Consider the following 26,195-nt stretch of genomic DNA (forward strand, 5'->3'; position numbering starts at 1 on the left):
TCACCCCGACGCGTCCTCCAGATTGTGGGTGGAGGCTCCCAGGCAATTACTACTGAAAGGGAGTCCCTTCACCCCGACGCGGTCTCTAGATCGTGGGTAGAGGCTCCCAGGCAATTATTACCGAAAGGGAGTCCCTTCACCCCGACATGGCCTCTAGATCATGGGGGGAGGCTCCCAGGCAATTACCACTGAAAGGGAGTGCCTTCACCCTGACGCGGTCCCCAGATCGTGGGTAGAGGCTCCCAGGTAATTATTACCGAAAGGGGAGTCCCTTCACCCCGACGCGGCCTCTAGATTGCGGGAGGAGGCTCCCAGGCAAATACCACTGAAAGGGAGGCTCTTCACCCTGACGCAGTCTCTAGATCACGGATGGAGGCTCCCAGGCAATTACCACCAAAAAGGGAGATCATTCACCCGACCCGGCCTCTAGATCATGGGGGGAGGCTCCCAGGCAATTACCACTGAAAGGGAGTGCCTTCACCCTGACGCGGTCCCCAGATCGTGGGTAGAGGCTCCCAGGTAATTATTACCGAAAGGGGAGTCCCTTCACCCCGACGCGGCCTCTAGATTGCGGGAGGAGGCTCCCAGGCAAATACCACTGAAAGGGAGGCTCTTCACCCTGACGCAATCTCTAGATCACGGATGGAGGCTCCCAGGCAATTACCACCAAAAAGGGAGACCATTCACCCGACCCGGCCTCTAGATCGTGGGTGGAGGCTCCCAGACAATTATCACTGAAAAGGGAGTCCCTTCACCCCAACGCGGTTTCTAGAGCGCGGGTGGAGGCTCCCAGGCAATGACCACCGAAAGGGTGTCCCTTCAACCCGACGCGGTCTCTAGATCGCGGGTGGAGGCTTCCAGGCAATTATTACTGAAAGAGAGTCCCTTCACTCCGACGCTGCCTCTAGATCACGGGTGGGGGCTCCCAGGCAAGGACCACCGAAAGGGAGTCCCTTCACTGTGACGCGGCCTCTAGATCGTGGGTGGAGGCTCCCAGACAATAACTACCGAAAGGGAGGCCCTTCACCCCGACCCAGCCTCTAGATCGCGGGCGGAGGCTCCCAGACAATTATAAAGGAAAAGGAGTCCCTGCACCCCGACGCAGCCTCTAGATCGCGGGTGGCGGCTCCCTGGCAATTACCAACTAAAAGGAGTCTCTTCATCCTGACGAGGCCCCCCCAGTAGTCCTGAGGGTGAGCTCTTTGGAGTGGAAGTGCTGTGTACAGATGTGTGCGAGGTGACAGAAGAGTGGAGATCTCCCCTGTCATTGCTGATTTCTCCAGCATCCCTGTATGGAAAGGTCAGTGATTGTGCCTGCATAACAGTGATACATTTACTTACTGCAATGCTGTGGGCTAGTAAGCATTGGCAATGAGCGAGTTCTCATCCAGGGTTGCAATGTTATAGTCCAGGTAAAACCCCCATTCCCCCCTATCTATGAAAGCTGTAAAGGAAAGATGCAGACTAATGTAAGCTGAGTGACTCAGTTGAGGCCACCCATGGGTGAGCCACTCAGCTTGCACCCACCTGCGACCCATCCTTTGCAGGCAGCATGTTTAAAGATAGTCTCTGCTAAATAGAAGAGGAGCCATAGAGGAACTAAAAAGGTAAGCAGAAGATCAATGGATTCTGTTGCTTGGACCTGCTTGCTGTAGCTCAGGGTGACCACTGCCGTTCCCCAATTTGGGACACCTCCACGCCATGTGATAAAGGGTGCCTATCTCTGTCTGATATCTGCTGCAGATAGGGGAGGCAGTAGGGTTGCAATCTCTGGGGGTATAATTAATCCTTGGTAGAAAGTTCAACTGAATAAATTGGTCTTTAGCAGAGATGATCAGTTTGGTTTATTGTGACTTCAAGAGGCTTCATTGTCATAATCAAACAGTGAAATGCCCCCACCCAACCCTCAGGAGACTTCACAAGGCACTCAGGAGGTCACTGTGGACCATCTGGTAATCTGAGACTCCATCCTAAATTCTGGACAGTCTGTGACTCCTGCTCCTCCTCCTGACCATCCATAAACATACCGACTGTAAGCCATCGATAAGATAGAACGAGTCCAGAGAGGGCTAACAAAAATGGTGAAAGGTTTGAGGGAGAATACATATCAAGAGTGACTTCAGGAACTTAATATGTACAGTCTGGAGGAAAGAAGGGAAAGGGGAGACATGTTTGAGGCCGAATTCTCATATGTGCAGCCAAGGGTTTCCTGCTTTTTCACCGATTTCGGTGCAGATTTTTGCCTGAATTTGCACCTGACCTGGACACAAACACGCACAGGACCCTTTTGCAATCCGCTCCCCGGCCAACCCGGACCTGTCTGAACCTGCTCCAATAAGAGCCGGTCTTACTCGCATGTCATGCAAACTGTATGCGGAGAAACACTCACATATATGAAGCCAGCCTTTAAATACATCAAGGGGGTAAACCAAGGTTCAGAAGGGCAGTTTTTTTCAATAAAAAAAACAAATCAAGAACATGGGGACATGACCGCAAACTAACTGAAGGAAAGTTCAAAACGAATCTTAGAAACAATGTTTACTGAACGGGTAGTTGATGCTTGGAATAATCTACCAGCAGAGGTAGTGAGACGGTCAACAGTAAATGGCTTCAAACATGCTTGGGACAAACCTAGATCTATACTCAGGCAACATAAATTAAAAAAAAGGACTTTGTTTCAATCGTTTTTATTAATTTTACAAAAGACAGTAATACAATTTAGTAAACATTTTTACATTACTGAGGCTATCAAGAATGGTGAAGGCCTGCCTTCACTTTTTTATGTAGCTAGTAATGAGCACCCCCTAATCTGTGATGTTCACCCCCCTTACCTTTCTTAAGGATCACCCTCCAAACTGACTCCCGCTTCCATCCACACCTGTACCCAACAACCTGCAATATATGATTTCCCCCCATCCATTCCTATCATAAGGGGCACCCTACAACCATACTGACACCAAACAGCTCACGATCTATGTACTTTTGTAAAATGTAGTAGATCTTCTGTTTTTAATATCAAATAGTGCAGGTGATCCATTCAGATAATCATGCCAATTAGCTTCAGAGGTGGTCTCATATGGCACAGCAATTCCACTTCCATGAGGGTCCTGGAAGAAATCCAAAAACATAAGAAAAACAGTTAGTGCCACACCAATATTTGTAGAGTCCAGAAAGAATTGCAGCATTATAGAGAATTACACCAAGCATACAGGAGAAGTGGTACTGTGCTGATTCCTTACATGCAGAATAAAAACAGATACTGAGAATTATGCCCAGCACAGGGGACAAGAGAAGTAGCACTGTGCAGTGTACATACGGACAGAAAAAGAATGATGTGCGCTCAGGAAGCGACACTTATGGGCACTGATTAGGTGGCACCGATATGCAGCACTGATAATCAGTGCCCTGATTATCTGTACAAGTCTCTCTGCGAAGAAATGCTGCCGATTGGCTGTCCTCTCCTCAAACACTGTCAATGTGAGGCGAGGAGAACCGATAAAAGGAATTTCCATATTTACATGTGATTGGCTGTGATTAGACACAGCTGATCACATGTTTAAAGAGCCAAGTCATTGGCTCGTTACAGAGATCGGGGTCACACTTTGTATTGGGGACACGCCCCCAAGCCCAGGCTTCTCCTTTCTCCTCCTTCATCTGGCACAACTTTCTTCTGGGACTTGTAGTACCACCAAGTCGCTCAGTTTAACGTCTCCAGGTGGGGACTACATCACCCACAAATCTCTGCTGTTCCCAGCAGCCCTACGTGGCTCCCTGGGTGGGCTTTCCCTTCCCAGGATATTCTGCAGCCAATGCTTGCCCTCCTGCTGTCTGAGTGGTAGGTGGGACCGTCATCCAGCACCCGTAGAGTCCTTTTTCTCCTCTTCTCTAGCCCAGCAGCTCTGGCAGGGAGAAGTAGATAGTCTGCAGGGTAAGCTGTGTGATAACCCATCATGCAGAGGGACAAAGCAGCACCACTGCTCAGGCTTCAAAAGCACTTATGTATTCAAAAAAACACTACATGGATTTAACCACTTCAAGACCAGGCTTTTTTCTGACACTTGGTAAAGTCAGAATTTTTTTTTTTAAAGTCTGAATTACTTGGAACCCCCAAAAACATTATATATTTTAGCAGAGACCCTAGAGAATAAAATGGTGGTTGTTTAAATATTTTATGTCACACTGTATTTGTGCAGTGGTCTTTCAAACGCAATTGTTTGAGAATAAATACACTTCAATGAATTTAAAAAAATAAATATAAAATAAAAACTAAGCAGTAAAGTTAGCCCAGTTTATTGCATAATATGAGAAAGATGATGTTACACAGAGTAAATAGATACCCAACATGTCATGCTTTGAAATTGCGCACACTCATGGAATGGCGACAAACTACAGTACTTAAAAATATCCATAGGTGACACTTTAAAAATATTTTTACGTTACCCATTTAGAGTCACAGAGAATGTATTGTGCTATAATTATTGCTCTTGCTCGAACGATCGCAGCAATACCTCACATGTCTGGTTTGAACACAGTTTACATTGGCGGGTGCGATCACGGAGGGATGGGGCGCTTTAAAATAAATGTTTTTCTTATTTTTTTTGATCACTTTAATTGCTGTCACAAGAAATGTAAACATCCCTGTGACAGCAATTGTCACGTCTCAGGTATTTTTTTGGGGGACTAAATAATTGATAAAAACAGCGGGGTCAATAATCAAGGATTACCGCTTATAGCGAATCAAAAACCGTCCCACCCATTAGGGTGGGGTCCCTCAATAACAGAAACAAGATGCTCAAAAATGTCAATGTCAATATTAATGAGGGTCAAGAAGAGACCACCCAAACAAGTAGTTGTAAAGTGAGGATCAACTGCAGCATTTTTGAGTATTTTTTGGAGGGATCTGGGGTCTATAAGTGGGGATCTGGGGTCTATAAGACCCCTACTGATGTAATCCCTACTTTCTACTTCAACGTCCCCTCCCGCTGCTTGTGATAACAATCGAGCAGCTGCTTAGCCGCATCGGTTAATATCACAGGAAAGCTGACCGTCGGCTCTAAAAAAGGTTTACCGGGGTGAGGCACACCCTGGTACAACCACTTGTGGCAGAATGACGTACAGGTATGCGATTTTGCCACAAGTGTGCAAAATGCAACTACTATAAGTACATTAATTTGGCTTACTATCAGTCTTGTAGGTTGCTGGTCACAGACTGGAGCAATGTGTCCCAAGTTTCCAAATTGCCAACATTCACTAGGAAGATTTACATTTTATTCTATGAGGCCCAGTGCTGTCATCCCAGAGAAGTACAGGCACTTCCCTGCGGTAGGATCGTGTTTTCAGCCCAATAGAAATCAATGGGAGTGGCTGAAAAACGCATGTAACTGCCTAACAGCCAGTCACCACCTTTCAACTGACCAAAATAAAAACCCCTTTCACCTGGATCATGCATAAAAAACACGTTAATACAATTGGAGAAGCCGACACTCACGTGTGCAGCTAGCTGTAGCATGTTGTAATTCAGGCAGAACTGGCCAATCAGTAGTTGTGTTTAATTAGTTACCATCTTTTCTGCAGCAATCATGTGACCAATGTCTCGGCAGCACTGGTATGAGCGATTTCCCAAAAAGGATGCGATTAGGCTTTATTAACCGCCCCACACATATATATACTGTGGTAGGATGGCAATTCAGCACAAAATCACATAGCTGTATGTAATTTTTTTCCTTCACGTTAGGGGAAAAAAAAAGGAAATAAATTATATTTGGGTAAAGCTTCGCATGACCACGCAATTGTCAGTGAAAGTATTAAAAAAAATGGCCTGGTCATGGGGGGGTAAATCTTCTGGAGCTGCTGTGGTTATCTTGGTTTCATGTTCTGTTTAGATCACTGAGGTTCATTTTTAATAACATTCTTGTAATGATAAGGTATAGATCTACTTGGATTGAAGAAGCTTTATTCTGGATAAAGAATGACAGTGCAGAGCATAGAATTCGTCTCTTACCACACTGAGCAATCTAGGAGTGTGTACCTCTCCGTGTTTTAGTGAGCCCTGATAAAGAGAGGGGGTGTCTGGGGAGGGGTGAGGAAGAGAGGGGGTGTCTGGAGGGCCGCTGATAAGGCATTACAACTGGCCCTTCAGTACCGGGCCCAGTCCCTATTAGTCCAGAAAGGGGGCCCGGGCAACTTTACTGCTCATGGCTTCTGGTGCAGTAGGGCAGCTCAGAGCAGAACCACCACCACTACTACTAGGCTTAAAGGTCCCAAATTACATTTAGCTAGGCTCCATTGGGAGGTGAGGAAGAGAGGGGGGTGTCTGGGGAGAGGTGAGGAAGAGAGGGGGTGTCTGAGGGGGGGTGAGGAAGATAGGGGGGTGTCTGAGGAAGAAAGGGGGTGTCGGGGGAAGGAAGAGGGAGGGTGTCTGGGGGGGGGGAAAGGTGAGGAAGAGAGGGGTGTCTGGGGGGGGGGGTGAGGAGGAGGGGTGTCTGGGGGGGGGAGGAGGGAGGGTGTCTGGGGGGGAGGTGAGGAGAAGAGGGGGGTGTCTGTGGGGAGGTGAGGAAGAGAGAGGGACACTGTGAATGTGAAACGTCTTCTTCCGCCTCCAATCATGTGACAAGGGGATAGACTAAGGGAGAACGGGCAGCCTTCCCACACAATACCAGGGATTCGAACACAAGGCACTAATCTGAAAATGAGGTTTGAACCGCAGGGCTCCGAACTAAAAACGAGGCTTGGATTCTAGGGCACGGTGTCGCTCTGACAGCGAGGCTTGAAACTCAGGATACTGATTTTGTAGTGAGACTTGGAACTCAGAACAATGATAAAGAAATGAGACTTGGAATGCGAGTGAGGCTTGGATACTATTCTGGAAAGGACTCTTAGAACGCAGGATACCGCTAGAGTGAGGCGTGGCTCGCACAATAAGGTCTCGGAATCGAAGCTTGGAACGCAAGTGTTGATCTGAGAGTGAGGTTTGGAACGCAGTATGCTGATTTGGGAGCGAGGCTTGGAACTCGACCATAGAAAGAATAAGGAAGAAGAGGTAGAAAATCGGAGGAAGCACAGAAAGGTGGAAGAGGTGATATGAACTCCCTAGATGAGGTACTGTAAGGACTGATCTCTTGTAGCTGGGTTATCTACGTGCTCACACTGGACGGATATTGTAGTGTGAGGTGGAGTAATGGAGGCTGGGTACTATTTCAAAGTGTTTCTAAAGCCTAAACATGTTTTACCATAATGTATTTTCTGCATTAAAGTAAAAAATGTTTCAGTATGCGTATCACCCTCTTATACTTACCTGAGCCCTCACATGACCCACGCTGCGCCCATCTGTAGGGGCTTTGTCCTCTCTCCTTGCTCTCACAGGCTTTGCAGAGAGCAGCGGGAGTCATTGGCTCCTTCTGCTGTCAGATTCTGTGAGGAGGGAACGAGGGCCACAATCTGTGCCTACGCACACAGCTCGGAATCATGCCCACAGGAATGTCTGACGGCAAATGGATTGCTATGGGGGCACTGGGACTTGAGGTTTAAACAGGGGCACCAGCAGAACCCCAGAAGAGGAGGTTCAGGGCCGCTCTGTTAAATCCTATCTCATTTTTTGTTATTTAACCGTTGTTGACCACACAGCTGCTACAGGGTGGCAGCTGTGCACTGGATGATGTGTTTGTGTGTGTGTGTGTATATATACACATGATCCTGTCCTTATGCCTGCAGGAGGTGAGTGCCCGCCACCGGTGTGCCGCTTCCGTCAGCACCCGCCGATCGCTGGACAGAGACTCAGAATGGAGCTCTGCCTGTGTAAACAAGGCAGAATTCCGTTCTGACAGGTGGGAAGAGATGGATTCTGTGTTCCTGCAAAGCAGTGACTGAGATCCTTCTCTTCCACTAGTAAAAGCAGCACACATAGAAAACACAAACACTGGCTAGGCAGAAAGTTAACCCTTTGATTTACCTAGATGTTTAACCCCTTCCCAGCCGGTGTCATTAGTACAGTGACCGTGCATATTTTTATCACTGATCACTATATTTGTGTCACCGGTTCCCACAAAGTGTTAGTTAATGTCTGCTGCAATATCACAGTTCCGCTAGAAGTCGCTGATCACCACCATTACTAGTATAATACAAATTCCAGTATATATCCCATAGTTTGTAGACGCTATAACGTTTGCTTAATTAGTGTGTGTTTCACCTGCACATTTTTGGTTTGTTTTTATTTGCACCACCGCGGATAAAAAAAAAGAAGAAAACAAATCAAAATACGCCTATTGGGATTTTGTTTACCAAAAACATGTAGCGGAGTATATATTGGCCTAAATTTATGAAGAAATTCGATATATATATTTTTTTTTTTTAATTTCTTATAGGATAGGTTTTATAACAAAGTAAAAAATATTGTTGTTTTCTCTTTTTTTTTTCACTGTAAACAAAAAAAGACTGACAATTTTGAAAAAAAAACAAAAAACAAAAACGCAGTGGTGATCAAATACCACCAAAAGAAAGCTCTATTTGTAGGGAAAAATGACATCAATTTAGTGTACAGCGTTGCAAGAGTGCGCAATTGTAGTTAAAGTAACGCAGTGTCGTTTCACATAAAGTGGCTTGGTCATGAAAGAGGGCAAGGGGTTAAAAAAAAAGAAAAAAAGATTTTATAATCACTTTAAGGCTGGGTTGGCAATATCGTGAATTGGATGAGGGCTTCCTGCATCCAATTCGCAATAGCAGGAGATTTTGACCGACTCTCTATGGAGCCGATTCACATATCTCCCCGGGTTTGGTGCATATTTGCACAGGAGCTCTTTGCTTCTTTTGGTCTGTTTCATGTCCAAATTCAGCCAAAAATTCGGGCTGAAATTGGACCTGAAACAGTGAAGGCGGATGCACCGGACCCCTGCTGTCAGCCACATGCGAAGATAGTGTGAACCCAGCCTAAGAGCAGCTGGTGTCTGCAGTGCAGTGCCCATATTAAAGATGGTCACACCCCTTTATGTTGTTTTACAGGAAATGCGACGATCCTTCCATGCAATGAGGTTACGTGATTTTTAATAACGTTTTATCCATCCTGTGTCACTGCTGTATTTTTAACATGAAGAAGAGGAGGAGGATAATGCCGAAAATGCAAACCAGCTCATCTGATGGGAAGGAGAAGTCGGCTGTCCCAGATCTTCCCTCTGCACAGTGTGACCCCAGTCCATCTCCTGTAGTGAGAGCTCTGGATCAGAGAAAAGTCCTCAGTTCGCTCAGCTATAACAAAAACTTGCTGAAATATTTGAACGACGATCGCCAGCATCAATCGTCCTTCTGTGATTTGGTCATTGTGGTGGAAGGGAAGGAGTTCCAAGTGCACAAAGTGGTGGTGGCCGTGGGCAGCAGTTACTTCCATGCTTGTCTGACGAAGAACCCAAACATGGATGTGGTGACATTAGAGCATGTAAATAGCTCAATATTCCAACACTTGCTGAATTTTCTCTACACATCCGAATTCTTGGTGCTGGAAACTGAGATAAGCCTGGTATTGGAGGCTGCAAAGTTTTTGGACATAATTGATGCCGTTAAATTGCTGGCGGCTGAAAGTGACATTTTACCTCACCTTGACAATCAGCTGTCTTTGAACACAGAAGACAATGCCGTTAATAAACTCGACAACAATCACAAATGCCCCTTCTGTGAACGGAGTTTTTGCTATAAAAAAACACTGGAGAATCACGTGGACAAAGCCCACAAGTTGGATACAACTGATGTTCCCAAGAATTCTGATTCCTCCCCTAGGAAGTCAACGCGTAAAAGAAAAAGTCCCCAAAAATATGATGATGTAGAAGACGTAGAGAGTGACAGTGGAGCGTCAAGTAGCGATTTGGGCAAAAGCAGTCAGGAGAGCACAGACCCAGAAGATTCTGACAGTGAGCTTCAGGAGGAAAGCCATGCAGTGGAGGACAATGACCAGTCTGTGGAAGAAGAGTATGGGGGGGAGGTATCTGGTGGTGATGAGGGACAAAACATTGGGGAACAAGAAGAAGGCGAACAGAAAAATGAGAATGCTGTTAGTTTTGGAAAATTTCCAGAAGGTCTTGCGCCAATTGTGTTACAGGTTAACAAAAAAAGAACTTTAAAATGCCCAAAGTGTGATAAGACCTTTGATCGATTTGGTGAGTATATTGATGATATTGCTTCTTTGCAATCACCTCTGCTTGCTTTTATGATATATTGTTTTTTTGTTTTTGTTTTTTTTTCCTTTGTTTTTTAGATTTTGTTAACTTTATTTTTTGCCTGGAATCCTGTATATGCACTATATCCGGCTGTATAAGTGTTAATGACTGATGAACTCAGGATTGGTAGAAACTCCTGGCCATTGCCACCCACACAACTGTAGCCATGGCATTCCCAGCCCTGCAACTGCATGTACACAAAGGGACTGAGATTCTCATAACATTATTGACTTAATAGGGGTAAATGATGTCTCACGTTCATCCCTACTAATAATCTTTTTTTCTTGCAACTGGTGATTCGTAAGCAATGTATCCTGAAGGATAAAAAGTCACAAGTAGGGGTGCACTCAGGCATGTTTGGACACGCTGTCCTGCCAGGAAGCTGTAACTGAGGACAGCCAATTATAAGGCTGGATTCACACCTATGAGGTTTTAGTGCTTTTTGCATTTTGCAGATTTGCACTACAGTCCATTTAACATGGTTTCCTATTGAACAGGTTCTGTAGTGCAAATCTGCAAAATGCAAAAAGCACTAAAACTGCATAGGTGTGAATCCAGTCTAAGTGACAGACATTCCTTTCCTCACAACTGCATGTATACATGCCCCTTGTATATGTGCAAACAAAGCCTCCGCCACTTATGATTTGCTGTCTGTTATCAGAGCTGGTGCAAGGATTTTTGTCTACTTAGGCAAAGGTGCATTTTTTTTAAATTTTTATATGTCTTTGTATATATTTAAAACATTTTTTTTTTTAATTTTTATTTAATTTTACTTAACTTTTATTACTATCACATAGGGGGCAACTCGCCCCCCTATGTGATAGCATATAGGTGACAGGTTCTCTTTATGGAGACACCCAGGGTCTATTAGACCATGGATTTTTCCTTTCTGATCCACTGCAGCTGATGGAACACAGACTGTGTTCCCAGCACTGATTCCACAAAATGACTGCTCCGGTCCAGGAAGTGATGTCATACATGTCACTTTCCGCTTTGTGTACAGGAGGGAGGCTGAGTGGATGGAGCTCTGCTGCGCTTCCACCGCCCTTCCCAGTGACAAACAGCTGTGACAGTACCAAGCCCACAGGTGGGACAGCGGAGCCTGGTGAACATGGCAGGGGGGCATTTCGCGGCGGTGGTGGCAATGATAAGCTACTTAACAGCTGCTTGTATCACTTGCACATGAAAGCCAAAAGTCTGCTATACTAAAAAAAAAAAATAATAATCTTACTCCACACATTCACACTCAGTGTGAGAAGTTGAGATTCAGTCTTTGAATTTATGTTCTTGGGATGGTGCCATTATGTAATCCTTGTTGTAACTCCACCCACATGAATATTGCCACGTGCAATGTACATTCCCTTTTTTCTACTGTCCTATTCCGTATGGTTTGCTGTGTTCGCACATCCAAAAGGCATACTGTAAGCGGGGCTTTTACAAAAGCACCGGATGATGATCTTTTCCCCAGTCCCCCCTGGATCCAGTTATGGTTGCATGGTATTTTCAGGGTGGGCTTCCTGAGGGTGACCACATTCAACCATGCCTGTGCAATGTGTATTAAAATGGCTACTTAGTCTTAATGGCAAGATGACAACGCAGGTGCACAATTGGAAGAAAGAACAGTGTTGTCGCCCTCTAACAGGAAGTACTCAAATGAGGACTTTAATGGCAGTATCACCAAGTATTAGTTCACTGAAAGTTGTATAATAAAATAATTAGCATGACTTTTGAAATCATGTTACAGCTCGTATTGAAAGTAATTGGTTAGTTTTACATACACTTTTTAATACAACACTGTCTGTCACCCAAATAAAATCCTAATGTCAGTTCCCTACCTATATTACCTGCCTAGGTGGCTTGTCTCCTACCTTTGCTCCGTTCAAGTGCTGCACTTCCGTCAGACTCTAACATTGGATAGATGCCTGTGAACCATGTCATGCACTGTGATTCCATTCTCTGATCTCCCTAAAGACAGCTGAGGATAGAACTATAGAACCATAGTACGCAACAGAAGACGTGGGCATCTGACACTGTCAGAAGTGTGACTGCTGAAGAGCCTGAGGAAGGCTGCTGTGCTTGAACGAAATAAAGCTAGGAGACATGGGCCACCACAGAGATTAGTTTATTAGCTGCTCTATAACATGAAACTGATAAAAAAGATTTTTCCCAAAACATCTTTCTGGACAGCACCCGAGAGATCATGGCTCCTCCTCCAACAGGAAACACCTCATCATTCCAAGCTTTAACAGGAGGCCTCCACGCAGCTTCCTTCAGTTTTTTGTGTTTCCTTCAGCCGGAGCAACATCTCTGGTGGGAGCCATGATCTCCTCAGGGCTTTCCTGGGAGACAAAGGGTTCTCATCTGTCAGTTTTTTATTTTCTTAGGCGAGTGCTCCTCCCACTTGCTGGATGATCCCGTGGGCTCCCTCTCCCCGTTTCATTCTTGGGGAGAGCCTTTACTGCCTGGGAGTACTGTCCATTTTTTATTGCAGATGGGCAGTTGCGGTGGGTGGTCCCCTGCTGGCCGCCCGGATTGCGGGATGGCAGCAGGGCAAAGCTGTGCAGCCGCCATTGTTTTGGTGGCTGAGGAGAGCCCTCTGCCATGTCCGGTGAGTGAGTGAGGGCAGGGTCACTTGGTGCTCTTAAACTTCCGTTTCCTGGTCGGCACGACTGCGTTTTTGAATCTCTGAACTGGCTTTCTTTCAGCCACGAGACCACAGTGCACTCTACAATGGAGGATGCAGCGGAAAAGGGGGTAAGCCAGGGCACCAGCAAGGCCAAGGTAAGGGACTGTGTTCCTTTTTTTACTGTGGGTCATTTTCGCCTATGGGTGGATTTGCTAGTGAAGGTCCCCACCTTTAGTGAAAAGGAGTCTTTGGTGGTGGAAGAACCAGACAAGGTTTTCATCAGGTCTGTTATGGTCCTTCCCGCGCCAAGTAAGGTTAACAATGGATGCCAGCTTCTGGGGTTGGGGGGGCTCGCATGGTCGGTCAATGGGCTCAGGGCTCGTGGTCCACAAGAGAAGCAGTAAGATCTTCGGATTGGAGAAAACTAAAAGCAATAGAAATGGCTTTGCTGACATTTGCCAGAGAAGTGCAGGGACTTCATATACAGGTCCTGTCGGACAACGCCACAGCAGTGGCCTACATAAACAGACAGGGGGGTACCAGAAGCAGAGCTCTTCAGTACCTAGCAGGAAGTATTCTAAGATGGGCAGAGCTCCATATTCTATCCTTGTCTGCGGTCCATCTAAAAGGGAATCTAAACAAGGTAGTGGACTTCCTCAGCAGAAACAAGGCAGAGTGGTGATTGAACCCAGAAATCTTCCATATGCTCGTGAAGAAATGGGGGAAGCCAAAAGTGGATCTCTTCACAACTCAGGAAAATGCACAGGTGTATTTTTCTTCTCCCTGAACAGAACCAAGCCATCCCTGAGATTAGATGCTTTGGCGCACAGCTGGAATTTTCATTTCTGCTACACTTTTCAGCTTATCCCTCAGGTCATAAGGAAAATCCAGGAGGAGGATACGACCGTAATCCTCATCACTTCCTTTTGGCCCAAGAGAGCTTGGTTTTCATCCCCCCTCCAGATTCAACTTGAACCGTACTGGCACTTTCCGTTGAGACAAGACCTGCTGATACAAGGTTTCTTACTTCACCAGGAAGTAGCAAAGCTAAAGCTCACAGCTTGGCTTCTGAAGAGCAGCTCCTAAGAAAGAAGAGGTTTTCGGGTAGATTGGTTGCCACACTCCTATCTAGGAAGAGTGTTACCAGAGCAATTTATTCAGAAGTTTTTCAACTCCTGGTGCACTGCATCCAGCGGATCCTTTAAAATATATATTTCTTCTATTTTGGAATTCCTGCAAGGAGCGGATAAGGGCTTAGCAGTCAGTACCCTCAAAGTTCAAGTTGCTACGCTGGGAGTATTTTTGGAAAAATCAATCTCATCAGAACCCCTAGTGATCAGATTCTTCAAGGCCTTTACCCGGTCCAGACCGGGAGTGACCAGAAGCTGTCCAAAGTGGGACTTATCAGTTGTTCTACAGGCCCTGACCAGGGAACAATTTTAACATATTAATTTAGCCTCTGTGAGACTGATTAATTTGAAAACTTTTTTCTTTTTTTTTCAGTTACTATAACAGCTTGAAGAACTAGTGAGCTTCAAGCCTTGTCAATCAGGGAGCCATTTTTATTTTTTTTTTATTTTTTTCTCTTTTCAGACCAAATTGTTCTGAAGACAGATCCTAATTTTTTACCGAAGGTCACTTCGGTCCAAAATCGAGCTCAGGGGAGGATACTTTTTGCTCTAATCCATCAGGAAAGAAGGAAGAAGACTTCCCTACCTTAAATGTTAAGAGAGCAGTCTTAAGTTACCTGGAAACCACTAAGGACTTTAGGCGTTCAGGTGCATTATTTGTTTCATATGCTGGTAGTTGGAAAGGAAGACAAACTATCAGAGGAACCGTTGGCAGATGGTTGAGAATGGCGATCACTGAGGCCTGTTCCCTTTCAGGCCAGGAGAGTCCAGTTGGTATACGGGCTCATTCTGCAAGAGCTTTGGTGGTGAGTTGGCAGAGCTGGTGCTACCCCAGAACAGATCTGTAAAGCAGCTACATGGAGGAGTCTGACGACATTTTGCCCATCATTATAGGTTAGACCTCCTGATGCTGGGTACCAGGCTTTCAGAAGGAAAGTCTTGCAGACTGTTGTCCCACCCTGAATGGGGTAAGTCTCAATTATCCCCTCGAGTGCTGTCCTAAAAGATGTTTTGGGAAAATTAAAGTTAGACTTACCGGTTACTTGTTTTCCAATAGTCTTTCAGGACAGCAATAACCGCCCCCCCCCCCTTTTTTTTTTTTTTTTTTGCTGTAATGCTATGATATAACTGTTGCTTATGTGTTGCAGCCAGGGCTGGAGGTTCTCTACAAACAACTAAAGGAAGCTGCGTGGAGGTCTCCTGTTAAAGCTTGGAATGATGAGGTGTTTCCTGTTGGAGGAGGAGCCATGATCTCTCGGGTGCTGTCATGAAAGACTATTGGAATACAAGTTACTGGTAAGTATAACTTGAAATTTTTTATGTGATGGAGAGTTCTGCCTTAAAAAGAACCAGTCAGAAATAGGCATTTGTAGTATTACAATTTTTTTTTACTTGAGGATGAAAGTAGGGATGCACTGTGACTGATACCACTTTTTTATGAACAAATATGAGTACAGATACTTTTTATCAGGTACTCGCCAATACAAATTACTGATACCTATGGTCCAGTGCAGTGCGATTTAAGCTTATACAAAATAAATGGGCTCAAATCGCACTGTAAAGAATCACATGTAATTTGAACAGGAATGCAGTTTCCCACACTGCTCCTGTGTGAACCCATGCTTAAGTCACTATGGCAAACCTGGGTTCACACCGTACACACGCCAGTCACAAAGCTTGTGGTCTGTATCATTCTGATCCATCCATCAATCCATCCATCCTTGCTATGTGGCTGCTGTATAAGACTGAGCCAGGGTGTGTCCACAAGAGAGGCAAGGACAGCAAGAGCCGCTAGTTGTGATGAGGACCGGTGAACTGTCAAATCACTGTCAGACAGCACAGAGCCACAGCACGTGCAGGCTGGAGGAAGAGGCGCCAGTGCTTGCTGTGGATAGTGCAATGTGTTTCCGAGGGCATAGTCTCCTTCTTCAAGCATGCTCATTGTACTCCTCAGCCTCCCTATAAGGCAGGCACCAGCTCAAATAATTTGGGAGGAATAATTAAGAGAAGTAAGGTGTTTTTTTTTTTTTTTTTTTTGCACATTTATACTTGGGTGTATGCAGCATCAGTTTAATGCTGCATCTGTCCCCCGCCGCCTCTGCACTGAGAACCGAGCCATCAGAACACCGCCCATGTCTTGGTTCTCACAGATCCCTCAGTGGAGAGCTGCTGACTGTCAATTAGCAGCTCTCCTCACTGATCCTCCACGCTCACTGGAGTGCTGATCTGTGGAGGGGTGGGGAATGGCCATCTCAGGCTCTCATCAGCTTGCTGAGAAGCTGAGACGGGCATCAGTCCAGGCGCCCGGCGGACCCAGACTTTATTGTCATAATGACGCAGTGCCTGGACTGATTCCTGTTATGTCAGCAGAGAGCAGACTTCAGACTGCTCTCTGCTGAAACCGGGTCACCCTGATCTGGGGCAGGAGATGGGACAGCCTCTGTGGAAGCCCTATATCCATCCACAGAAGTGAGGCCTCTGCTTGCCTAAATCATAAATATAAATGAATAACAGGAGAGAACTATCTCTGGATGGTAAGTCTGCACTATTCAATGGAAGAGTTGAGGTTCTGATTTCTACAAATGCCACCTGCTGTCTTCTATTTAACGAGAACAATGCTATACTGGTAAGAGCTGTGTTGTCTATGTCTACACCTGTCTTATCAATGAAAATGCTTACCTTTTATTAGAGCTGACATTTATTTCCAGGTAAATATGAGAGCCATACAAGAGTGCACACAGGAGAAAAGCCTTTTCAATGTGACATCTGCAATTTGAAGTACTCCACCAAATCCAACCTTACAGTTCATCGAAAGAGGCACAACAATGAAACAGCGATTCCCAGAAAGGATCACAAGTGCCCATTCTGCAGCAAGCTCCATGCAAGCAGGAAGACCCTTGTGAAACATGTCAAGAGGTAAATCATTTGAGCTACATATTTACTGCTTGTGTGCACGGTTTATGTAGTTCTCCATGTTTTTACAATAAAGAGCTGGAAAAATATCAAACTCCTCTTTACTTAGGACCTCTTTCCTACAGTAAGAGAATAGTAACCCTTCCCATAGTAAGACAAGGGATTTACAACTACTGTAGTATCTCTGCAAACAGGTTGGGGACACTTGTCTCACTTCTGGTTGCTTTGGTTAACTGCCAAATAGCACTGATAGGCAACTGGCAATTATCCAGCTACCCTGAAACTGCAAGCCTAGCATGTCAAGATAGCCATAAAATGGAAGACCTCATCCAATGAGATCGCAGGGAAAATGGTTGGTAATATAAATTTGCAATTTGGAAAGTCCATTTTTACTAAAGACAAATGGCTTAAAGACTGGAATTGTAAAAAAAATTGCCTCTGTCTAGGATTCTGTAATTTTGCTTCCTGGAGGTGTCTCATCAGTGTCTCTCAAGTAAGCTGAGTGCTCCATTTTCATAGAGGGTACTGTTTGAAAAATAAGTATAGCTAGCTAAACCTTTTTGGCTATACTTCTCCTGTGGATCACAGGAGTGCAGTTCTGCTAAAGCCCGCTGTAGGATGACGTCAGACCCAATCCAGTCTCTGAAAAACTTTCGACCATTTGCCCAGAAGCCTAGACCGGCAGCTGGCTCAGCTCTCAACAAACCACTGGGAGCCTAAACCAGCTGCTCTCGCCCCCTACACAGCCCAGCACTCCAGTGAGTGCTGGAGGATAAGGATGAGCTCAGGCGTCTTCGCACACCCCACATGCAAAGCCCGTCAGGAAGTCGGCACTGCGTGTGCCAATCACAGGCAGTGAGACATTTCCCGATCTGTGCAGCCGCGCATCGGGACAATGTATCCCTGCCTGTGATCAGCGCAGTGCCGACTTCCTGGCGGACTCTGCACATGGGGTGTGCGAACACGCCTGAGCTCATCCTTGCTGAAGGGGCAGAGCAGAGAGCTTGTAATTAACAGTCACCAGCTCGCTGAAGGCCAACACAGAATGATCAGTGGTGTTTCATTGCTCAGTTCTTGGTCTTAGAGGTGGGAGACAGCTGCAGCTGAGAATGATGCTGCAGCCATCTAGGTAAGTATTGTTTTTTTTTTTTTTCTATTCCCATATTTTTCTTTTAAGCTGGCCAAACACATTACAGTTTGTACAACATCCTTTAAAAGCTAGGTTTACCATGGCAGAGAAACAGCATGCTGTTCATGCGGTGATGTCACCTCACTTGTGGTCCAGTGATACTTCCTCCAGTCCAGTAACCAATAGTGCTGATAGTACCAGAGTGACAGTTAAAACACTAAGTAATGATGGGCTTACTTCATACTGAGCCCTTTGGCCACAGAGGTGCCAATTCTACACTGTGGAAAAAAAAAAAAAAAATAGATTTTTTTTTTTTTAATCAAGCTTAATTTTTCACCAACATCTGCAAGAAAGATGAGAGTACAAATATCGGTCTATGCTGGGAGTTACCACCTCTACTCTCCTATCACTGAGGAACATTGCTACTTTTGGCTGGATTTGTTTCAACAGGTCAAATGATGCGGTGCTTTACAATTCCATCTCTCTGTGCATAAGAGATGATCACAAACTTGATCGATTTGCTGTTTCGCATGTGGCAGCAATTGGTGGTCCTATAACTCCAGATTAGCAGCATCAAGGAGATTTGTATCATTTGTGTGGCTTGGTGTACTACAGATATTGCTGGAGATTGTGTTGTGTTGCATATTATTTACATAATGCCAACAATTTACGCTGCACTTTACATCTTATACAGTCACATCAGTCCCTGCCTCAAGGAGCTTATAATCTCTCTAAGTTCCCTATCTTAAATTCATACACATACTAGGGCTAATGTAGACAGGAGGCAATTAACCTACCAGAATTTCTATGCAGTATGGGAGGAATCTGGAGTACCCAGGGCAAACCCACACAAGCAGAGGGAGAACATGCAAATCCATGCAGGTGGTGTCCTGGCAGAAGTGCTAACTACTAAACCATTGCACTTCAGACCCCATTGACTATCCTTTTTATTTTAATTACTTTTTATTGAAAAAAGATTTGTTTTATACAAACATAGGGCATAATTTTCTAAACATAGAAAAAATGCATATATCACAGCAAAAAATACAGATTCTTTCCTCAAGAGTTTACCTAGCGCCACAGGCACAGTCATACTAACACTCTAGTTGTCTCTGACCCACCTGCGAAACTATCCCCCCCCCCCCCCCCCCAAAACCCAATTTTTCGAACACGTGCTGCTAAATCCGGCCAAGTCTATTCTGGCTAGCCGGTAAGCGAGTGGCAAATCACTTCAGGAACAGGAATAGGGAGCATCAAGGAGACTCCCAGACCAAGCCCTAGTCGAGTGAGTTCGCCTTAAGTCTTATCCTCCACTGTCTCGTCCAGGGGGTAACCAATATCTCTCAACCATGGATTCCATAGCACCTTGAATTTTTTTAAGTTGTTTTGTCTAATAAGCATGGCTCATTCACACCAAATTGTAGAGTTTATGGCATTTACCCATGCTTGTAATGCTGGGGGATTTTTTGCCTGCCAATTCATCGCAATTAGACGTCTGGCCTGGTACAGGCATCTTACTATAGATATCTTTGTTGCAACAGGGGTACTACCCCATTCCATAATCCCTAATAGGCAGGTCTTAGCTTCTGGTTCCAAGGTGGTATTGAAGGTCCTGTTAATTCTATGTACAATTTCTATCCAGTACTGATATAATTTTGGGCACTTCCATACCATGTGAAGTAGGTCCCCTAATGCTCCACATCTAGGGCACTCACCGTTAGACTTTCTACTTATCTTCCACATTTTTTTAGGAGTATAATATGCCCTATATAAAAAAAGCTTGTGGGACATACGCTGCGATGTGGAGATAGACACCAGGTTCCCCTGTGCTAGGGCCTCGTCCCATTGCTCCTGCCCAATTGGTCCCAGGTCTTCCACCCATCCCCTCCTACTCTTGTCAGGTCCCTCGCCATTCAAGGCTTTATCCCTGAGTTTTATGTATAAGCTAGAAATCTGGCCCTTCGTTTGCCCTCATTCGAGGAGTCCCCGAAACAGGGGGGGTCTTCATCCTCTCGATGGTAAGTGTACCATACTGTGCTTGTATCCCGTGTCTCACTTGCAGGTATATATAAAACGTTTTGTTAGAGATACCAAATTCCTGACGGAGATCTTCAAATGATTTCATGGTGTTCCCCTGGTAGAGATGCACCAGTCTGGTAATCCCCCTTCTCTCCCACTCCAGGGGCCGATCTATTCTATTTAATTCAGCCAGTTCTCCATTATTCCATAGGGGGGTATACTCCGTTACTCCCTCATAGCCCAGGAGTTGCTTGGCTGTCTGCCACACTTTCCTCGCCAGAACATTTGTAGGGCATTTGTAAGCAAATGAGTTGGCCTCCAAAACTTCAACTAAGGTTTTATGGTATGCTTTATTAATCATCAATTTATGATTTGGACAGCCACCCCCCTCTAGTCCAGCCCCCGTTAAATGCTGGAGCTGGGCTGATAGGAAATATATTCTTGGATGCGGTATCGCTACTCCTCCCTTTTCTGCAGGAAGCTGCAGCGTCCGCAGCCGAATCCGAGGCTGTCTCTTTTTCCATATTAATTCACGAATCAGTCCCTCCAATCTGTTGAACCACTTCTGATTAATCCAGATTGGGGAATTGTGGAGAATGTATAGAATCTGTGGCTGCCAAATCATTTTTACTAAGTTGCATCGTCCCGCCACAGACAGGGGAAGACGACACCAATTATTGACCTTCTGCTTCAATTTCGCCAGTAATGGTACCAGATTCTCCTCGACATACCGAGCTATATCTCTAGGAATCCAGACACCCAAGTATTTCAACTCCGACAATGGCATAAGGGCTGATTTACTCCAGTTAATAACCAGGCCTGATTGTTGCCCAAATTCCTCCATCAACCACACTACCCTGTTCAGAGTGGAGCCCACATCGCCAATAAGGAACAGGACATCATCTGCAAATAGGGCCAGCTTCTCCTCCTCCAGTCCGCGCCGGAATCCCTGGATATCCGGGCGTGATCTCGCCATCACAGCCAGGGGTTCCATAGCCAGCACGAACAGCGGGCACCCCTGCCTCGTACCCCTTTCTAAATGAAACATATCGGAAAATAGGGTCCCCATTTTAATCTTGGCCCTAGGACCTCTATAAAGTAGTTTTACCCATTGGATAAATAGGGGGCCAAAGCCGAAACGTTCCAGTACGCCCCAAAGATAGCCCCACTCCAGGCTGTCAAAAGCTTTAGTAGCGTCTAAAGCTAGTATGGCCCCTGGTTTATCATTATCTCTAGGTATTTGTAGATTAAAAAAAACCCTCCTAATATTAGTATTAGTTGTTCTACCTGGGATGAATCCGGACTGATCTGGGTGTATTAATTTATGAATATAACTATTTAACCGGGTTGCTAGGACCTTAGCTAGGATTTTTACATCTGAGCATAACAGGGATATCGGCCGATATGACGAGACCTCTTGTTGATCCTTCCCCTCTTTGAGGATTAAAGTGATGTTAGCCTCCAGCATTGAAGCGGGGAGCTTCCCCGCCTCTAATACATGATTTAACGTTTCCAGTAGTGCCGGCATCAACTGTTCGCTATATCGTTTATAGATTTTTACTGGAAGCCCATCAGGGCCAGGAGATTTATAGTTGGGCATACTAATCATCGCACTTTTTAGCTCTTCCAAGGTAAGTGGTAAGTCTAGATTCATTTTATCCTGGTCTGAAAGCATGGGAATAGCTGTTTGGTGCAAAAAATTGGTGGCCAGAACCTCACAATCCTGTATAGTTGATTTATATAAGGTTCTATAATAGTCACTAAGTACCTTCATAATCTCGGGGGGCCTAGAGACAAGGTCGCCCTTCCGTGTTTTAATTGCCTGTATTACTGTAGAGGGGCCATTAGATTGAACCAATAGGGAAAGAACTCGACCCACCTTCTCTCCTTCGCCAAAATAATATTGACGTTGGAAGATACGCTGGTTCTCTACCTTTTTTTAAAATTGCCATTTTATATATCTGTTGGCTATCCACCCAGATCTGTTGTTTCCCCGGTGATGGGTCCTCCACAAACTCTCTCTCAGCCTGGATAACATCATTTCTAATTATTCTCTCTTGGTCTCGAGCTTCCCGTTTTTTGTTATTGCAATTTTCTGTATGAGTATTCCTCTAAGAAAGGCCTTTAGGGAGTCCCATTCCAGGTGCCGCTGTCCCTCTGTTAGTTTGGAGAAATTCCCCTATTCGATCCCCTAAAAGGTTAGAGCTATCGATTAATTCCAGCCAAGCGGGGTTTATTCTCCACTCTCTGTGGGGCAAGCTCTCCCGTATTCAAAGTTATAACCAGAGGAGAATGGTCTGATATCCCACGGACCCCATATTCTATATCTGCCACCAACCCGACTGCCTCTTTATTCCCCAAGCCCATGTCTATTCTTGATAGCGTCTGGTGGGTACTGGAAAAACAAGAGTACTGCCTGTCCTGAGGGTGTCGCACGCGCCAGATATCCCTTAATCCAACTTCTAGTAGAAATTCATGCAGTCGGCCTGTTCTATTCCCAGCTGGACAAGGGAATCTGTCCAGACGCTTATCTATAATTTCGTTGAAATCACCGGCTATTATCCACGGGACGCCCATTTTACCCAAGCTAAACATAAGAAGTTTATCCATAACCTCTAGCTTAAAAGGAGGAGGTATATATATATTCGCTAAGACATATTCCTGCCCATCCACCAGGCAGTGCAAAAAGACAAATCTCCCCTCCCCATCTATATGAGACTCTTTACATAGAAAATCTGTGCCCTTCCAAACTAGCACACTCACACCACGAGAATATGATGAATAGAAGGAATGGTAGTATGCCTGGAATTTCCGATTATGTAACAAAGAGGCCGTGGTTGGGGTTAGGTGGGTTTCCTGTAAAAAAAAAAGCAAACCAGGTTCCTTCCCCTCCGTCTCCAACATCACAGACCCCCTTTACTTAGGGTCTCCCAGGCCCCTCACATTCCACGAAGTTATGTTCCACCTACCCATCAACTCCAGTAGTTAATTGATGTACCCATGGAGGGGAGAAGGTGAGGGAACCGCTTCCTCTCCCCAACACCGCTCCCCATCCCAACCTGTCCCCCATCACCACCCCGTTACTCACAGCACGCGTTCGAAGACTCCCCTCCCTCCCTCCACCCACCCAACCCTGCCCATCAGAGCAACCCCTAGGGGTCTCGATTGTAGCCGGTATAATCATACCCCATTCATGAGTGTCCAAACTCACCGCCCCCCCACATGATCTTACCACACCCATTTAACACACGTCTAAGGTGGGATCATAATCCCTCCATGACACCAATTATGCCCCTATATAAAAAAGACAAAAAGGAGGGGGTAGGGAAAAAGGGAGAGAGCGGGAGAAGAGGAAAAAAAAAAAGGGGGGGGGGGGGAAGGTGCTGCTATAGCTTCAGAAACTTGGTAGTTACAATATTATTATAATACAATATTTTTTTACCTTCAAAGTATATATATATATATATATATATATCCCCCCCCCCCAACCCTCCCCTCAAATCCCACCCTCCCAACTCAACTATAAAACCTCATTTACCACATTCAATGCAAACTTGTATAAATTATTAATTCGCCATGTGATATCGCAGTGCTCTATAATCCATAATGCTTACCCCTTCCCTAATCAATTTATTATATCGTTTTACCCATCTCACCCAAGCAACAAGCAGTAGCATTATAGCTCCCCATTCCTTCACTGAGATGGGTTCACAAGTAAAGTGTACATGAACAAATTTACATTCCCCCTTGCAACCCCCCTCCCCACACCCCCGCCCTCCCACCTCACCTATACCATATCCTTATACCCTGTATAGATCACCCTATAGTGCTCAATAGCTCGTGGTACCTTTAGCTCCAAACTCTAATCTATTCATTTTATCCATCTACTTCCCTACCCCACCCCATTAACCCTTAAAAAAAAAAAAAAAAAAAAAAAAAGGATTTCTCTTCCCTTTTTCACCCCCCCCCCCCCCCACCACTCCCCACAGGGGCTCATACAGGCTGGTTCTAAGTATTATTAAAGAGACTCTTTATGTTCCTCCAGCCAGTTCACAACCTCCTGTGGGGAATTAAAAATTAATGTTGAGCCTAAAACAGACACACGAAGTCGGGCTGGATACAATAAGACATACATTATCTTATGCTTTTGCAGGGTGCGCTTAACAGAAATAAACTCTGCTCTCTGTTTCTGTAGATCCGATGAAAAATCTGGGTAGAATGATACCCTAGTCCCCTTATAGAAGATGTCTCCTAATCCCCTAACCCTCCGCGTCAAGATCATTCGATCATTGTAATTAATGAATTTCAATATCATTGGCCTACAGCGTCCCTCCGATAGATGAGATCTAGGAGGAACTCTGTAGGCTCTTTCTATGCAGGAGGGCGAGGAGAAGGAGACATCTCCCAGCAATTCCTTAAACCAATTTTCCAAAAAAGTTATGGGGTTGGGACCCTCACTTCCCTCTGGCAGGCCGATTAATCGCACATTATTCCTGCGGTTCTTATTGTCCATGTCGTCGATTTTGGATGCCTGTGCGATAATTTGTTTCTGGAGTGTAGCTATTTTTCCCTGCAAGGGGGATAGTTCATCCTCCACCATGCTTAATCTTCCCTCTAGAGCATTTGTTCTATCAATGGTATTACTTAATAGTTGGCTCATAGCATGCAGTTCATTTTGAATATTTTTTAATTGACTGTCCAGACCAAAGATGGAGCTCTTGCACTCATTAACCGCCAACAATATCTCTCGTAGAGTGGGTTCACCGCCCCCCACAGATCTTGGGACCATCCTGCTTTCCTCCTGGGATAACTCACCTACCCCCCCTCCTGGAGGTAGGGTGCCAAGCTCTGATGAAGATTGACCTGCACTTCTCCTGTCCCCCAGTGACCCCTGCATTTTAGGTTGGCCTGGCGGGTGGTGTTGTACTTTCCTTCCTGGAGAAGTCGCATGTGCAAAGCGCTCGAGTTTCGAAGCCGCAGAGGCTTGATTTAATTTTTCTTTGGTAGCCCGCGTTTTTTGATTCCCCTCCCCATGGGACATGTCCTCCATGGCTCTTTTACTAAGCATGGTAGAGTCTGTGTGAAAAAAACGCTAAGCCTGCAGAAGATAGTAATATGTTGGTCTATAACTCCTCAGCGAAGAGCCCAGCTATTTTATTCAGAGAGCCTGAGGGGGGGGGAGCCAGCTAATCCACCAGTCACACAGTGCCGAGGTCTCAAATTAATTATGTTATAGAGCGGGCTCTCTTCGACTGTCGGTTTATCAAGAGGAGAACAGGTGGGGAAAAACAAACATTTCATCCAAACAGGGGGGACCAATGTACCTCTCCGCTGTCTATTACTGACAAGACCACAGTCTCCACCACACAGCTTCTATCGTCAGTTCCGCTAGGCTACCTAGCAACTCTCACCATTCCAAAGCCAGGGTGCCGTCGGCTAGTCCAGCGAGATGTCACCGGGAGATCTTGTGCCGGCCCGGAGCCCTCCCCGCATATCCTCGTGTAGCGTCTCAGAATTCGTGTGCCTTCGGATCTCCGGCCGAGATCTCGCGATAGCTAAGCTGTCCGCGGGACCCTCCTCGGATATTCTCAGTAGTCTCCGACAGTGCTGGTCGAAAAATAGTGGTAGTACACGCTTCCAGATCCGAACGCTCGATATGGAACTCCAACAGGGGGCAATCAGGAGACAGCAACTGTGGCCACCGGCGGATTACATTCCTCTAATCGTAGGGCGGAGGCAGAGCGTTCGGACACACTCTCACTCCTTCTCACTCACTCACACCCATTTCCATCCGGCCACACCCCTCCTAATCCCCCCATTGACTATCCTTAGACGTTTGTGAATCCAGCCTTGCAGAGGGATTACCTTGTTATACAGCCAGTTTCTGCAAAGTACAGTTAATATAATGTGCTGACATTTGAAAAAAGTAGGCTCTGTATGTGGAGCAGCAGATTTTTATGGGCTCCATGAGTCCACGTATGGCTCTTACCTTTTTTATATACAATGATCGATTGCTGTAACAAAACATTCATTCTGAAACCATGACTGCTAGAGCAATCTGTCCTCATTATATAGTGCAGTTGAGGATGTTACATGTTGCTGTATTTAAAAATGGTGTGAAAATTTTGAGACGTGACGTGTGCACATAATAAAAAGCAGAGATTAATATTTCTTGCTAT

General features: G+C 45.4%; 1 protein-coding gene across 2 annotated transcripts in view; it reads left to right on the forward strand.

Moving 5' to 3' along the window:
* Nucleotides 1–6,808: 6,808 nt before the first annotated feature.
* Nucleotides 6,809–26,195, forward strand: part of ZBTB41 (zinc finger and BTB domain containing 41) — an 86,101-nt gene continuing 66,714 nt past the window's right edge. Inside the window, exons 1-3 of one of the 2 annotated variants that reach the window (XM_077452764.1) lie at nt 6,809–7,075; nt 8,995–10,139; nt 16,664–16,871. In XM_077452764.1, coding sequence (XP_077308890.1) covers nt 9,080–10,139; nt 16,664–16,871 — 1,268 coding nt within the window. In that variant the 5' untranslated portion in view covers nt 6,809–7,075; nt 8,995–9,079. Of the gene's footprint in view, nt 7,099–8,994; nt 10,140–16,663; nt 16,872–26,195 lie in introns of both variants that reach the window. The other variant, XM_077452762.1, reaches the window with a different exon arrangement.

This window comes from Lithobates pipiens, unplaced genomic scaffold (assembly GCF_037356315.1).
Source record: "Lithobates pipiens isolate NorthernLeopardFrog02 unplaced genomic scaffold, aLitPip1_a1.2 Scaffold_23, whole genome shotgun sequence".
Lineage (NCBI taxonomy): Eukaryota > Metazoa > Chordata > Amphibia > Anura > Ranidae > Lithobates > Lithobates pipiens.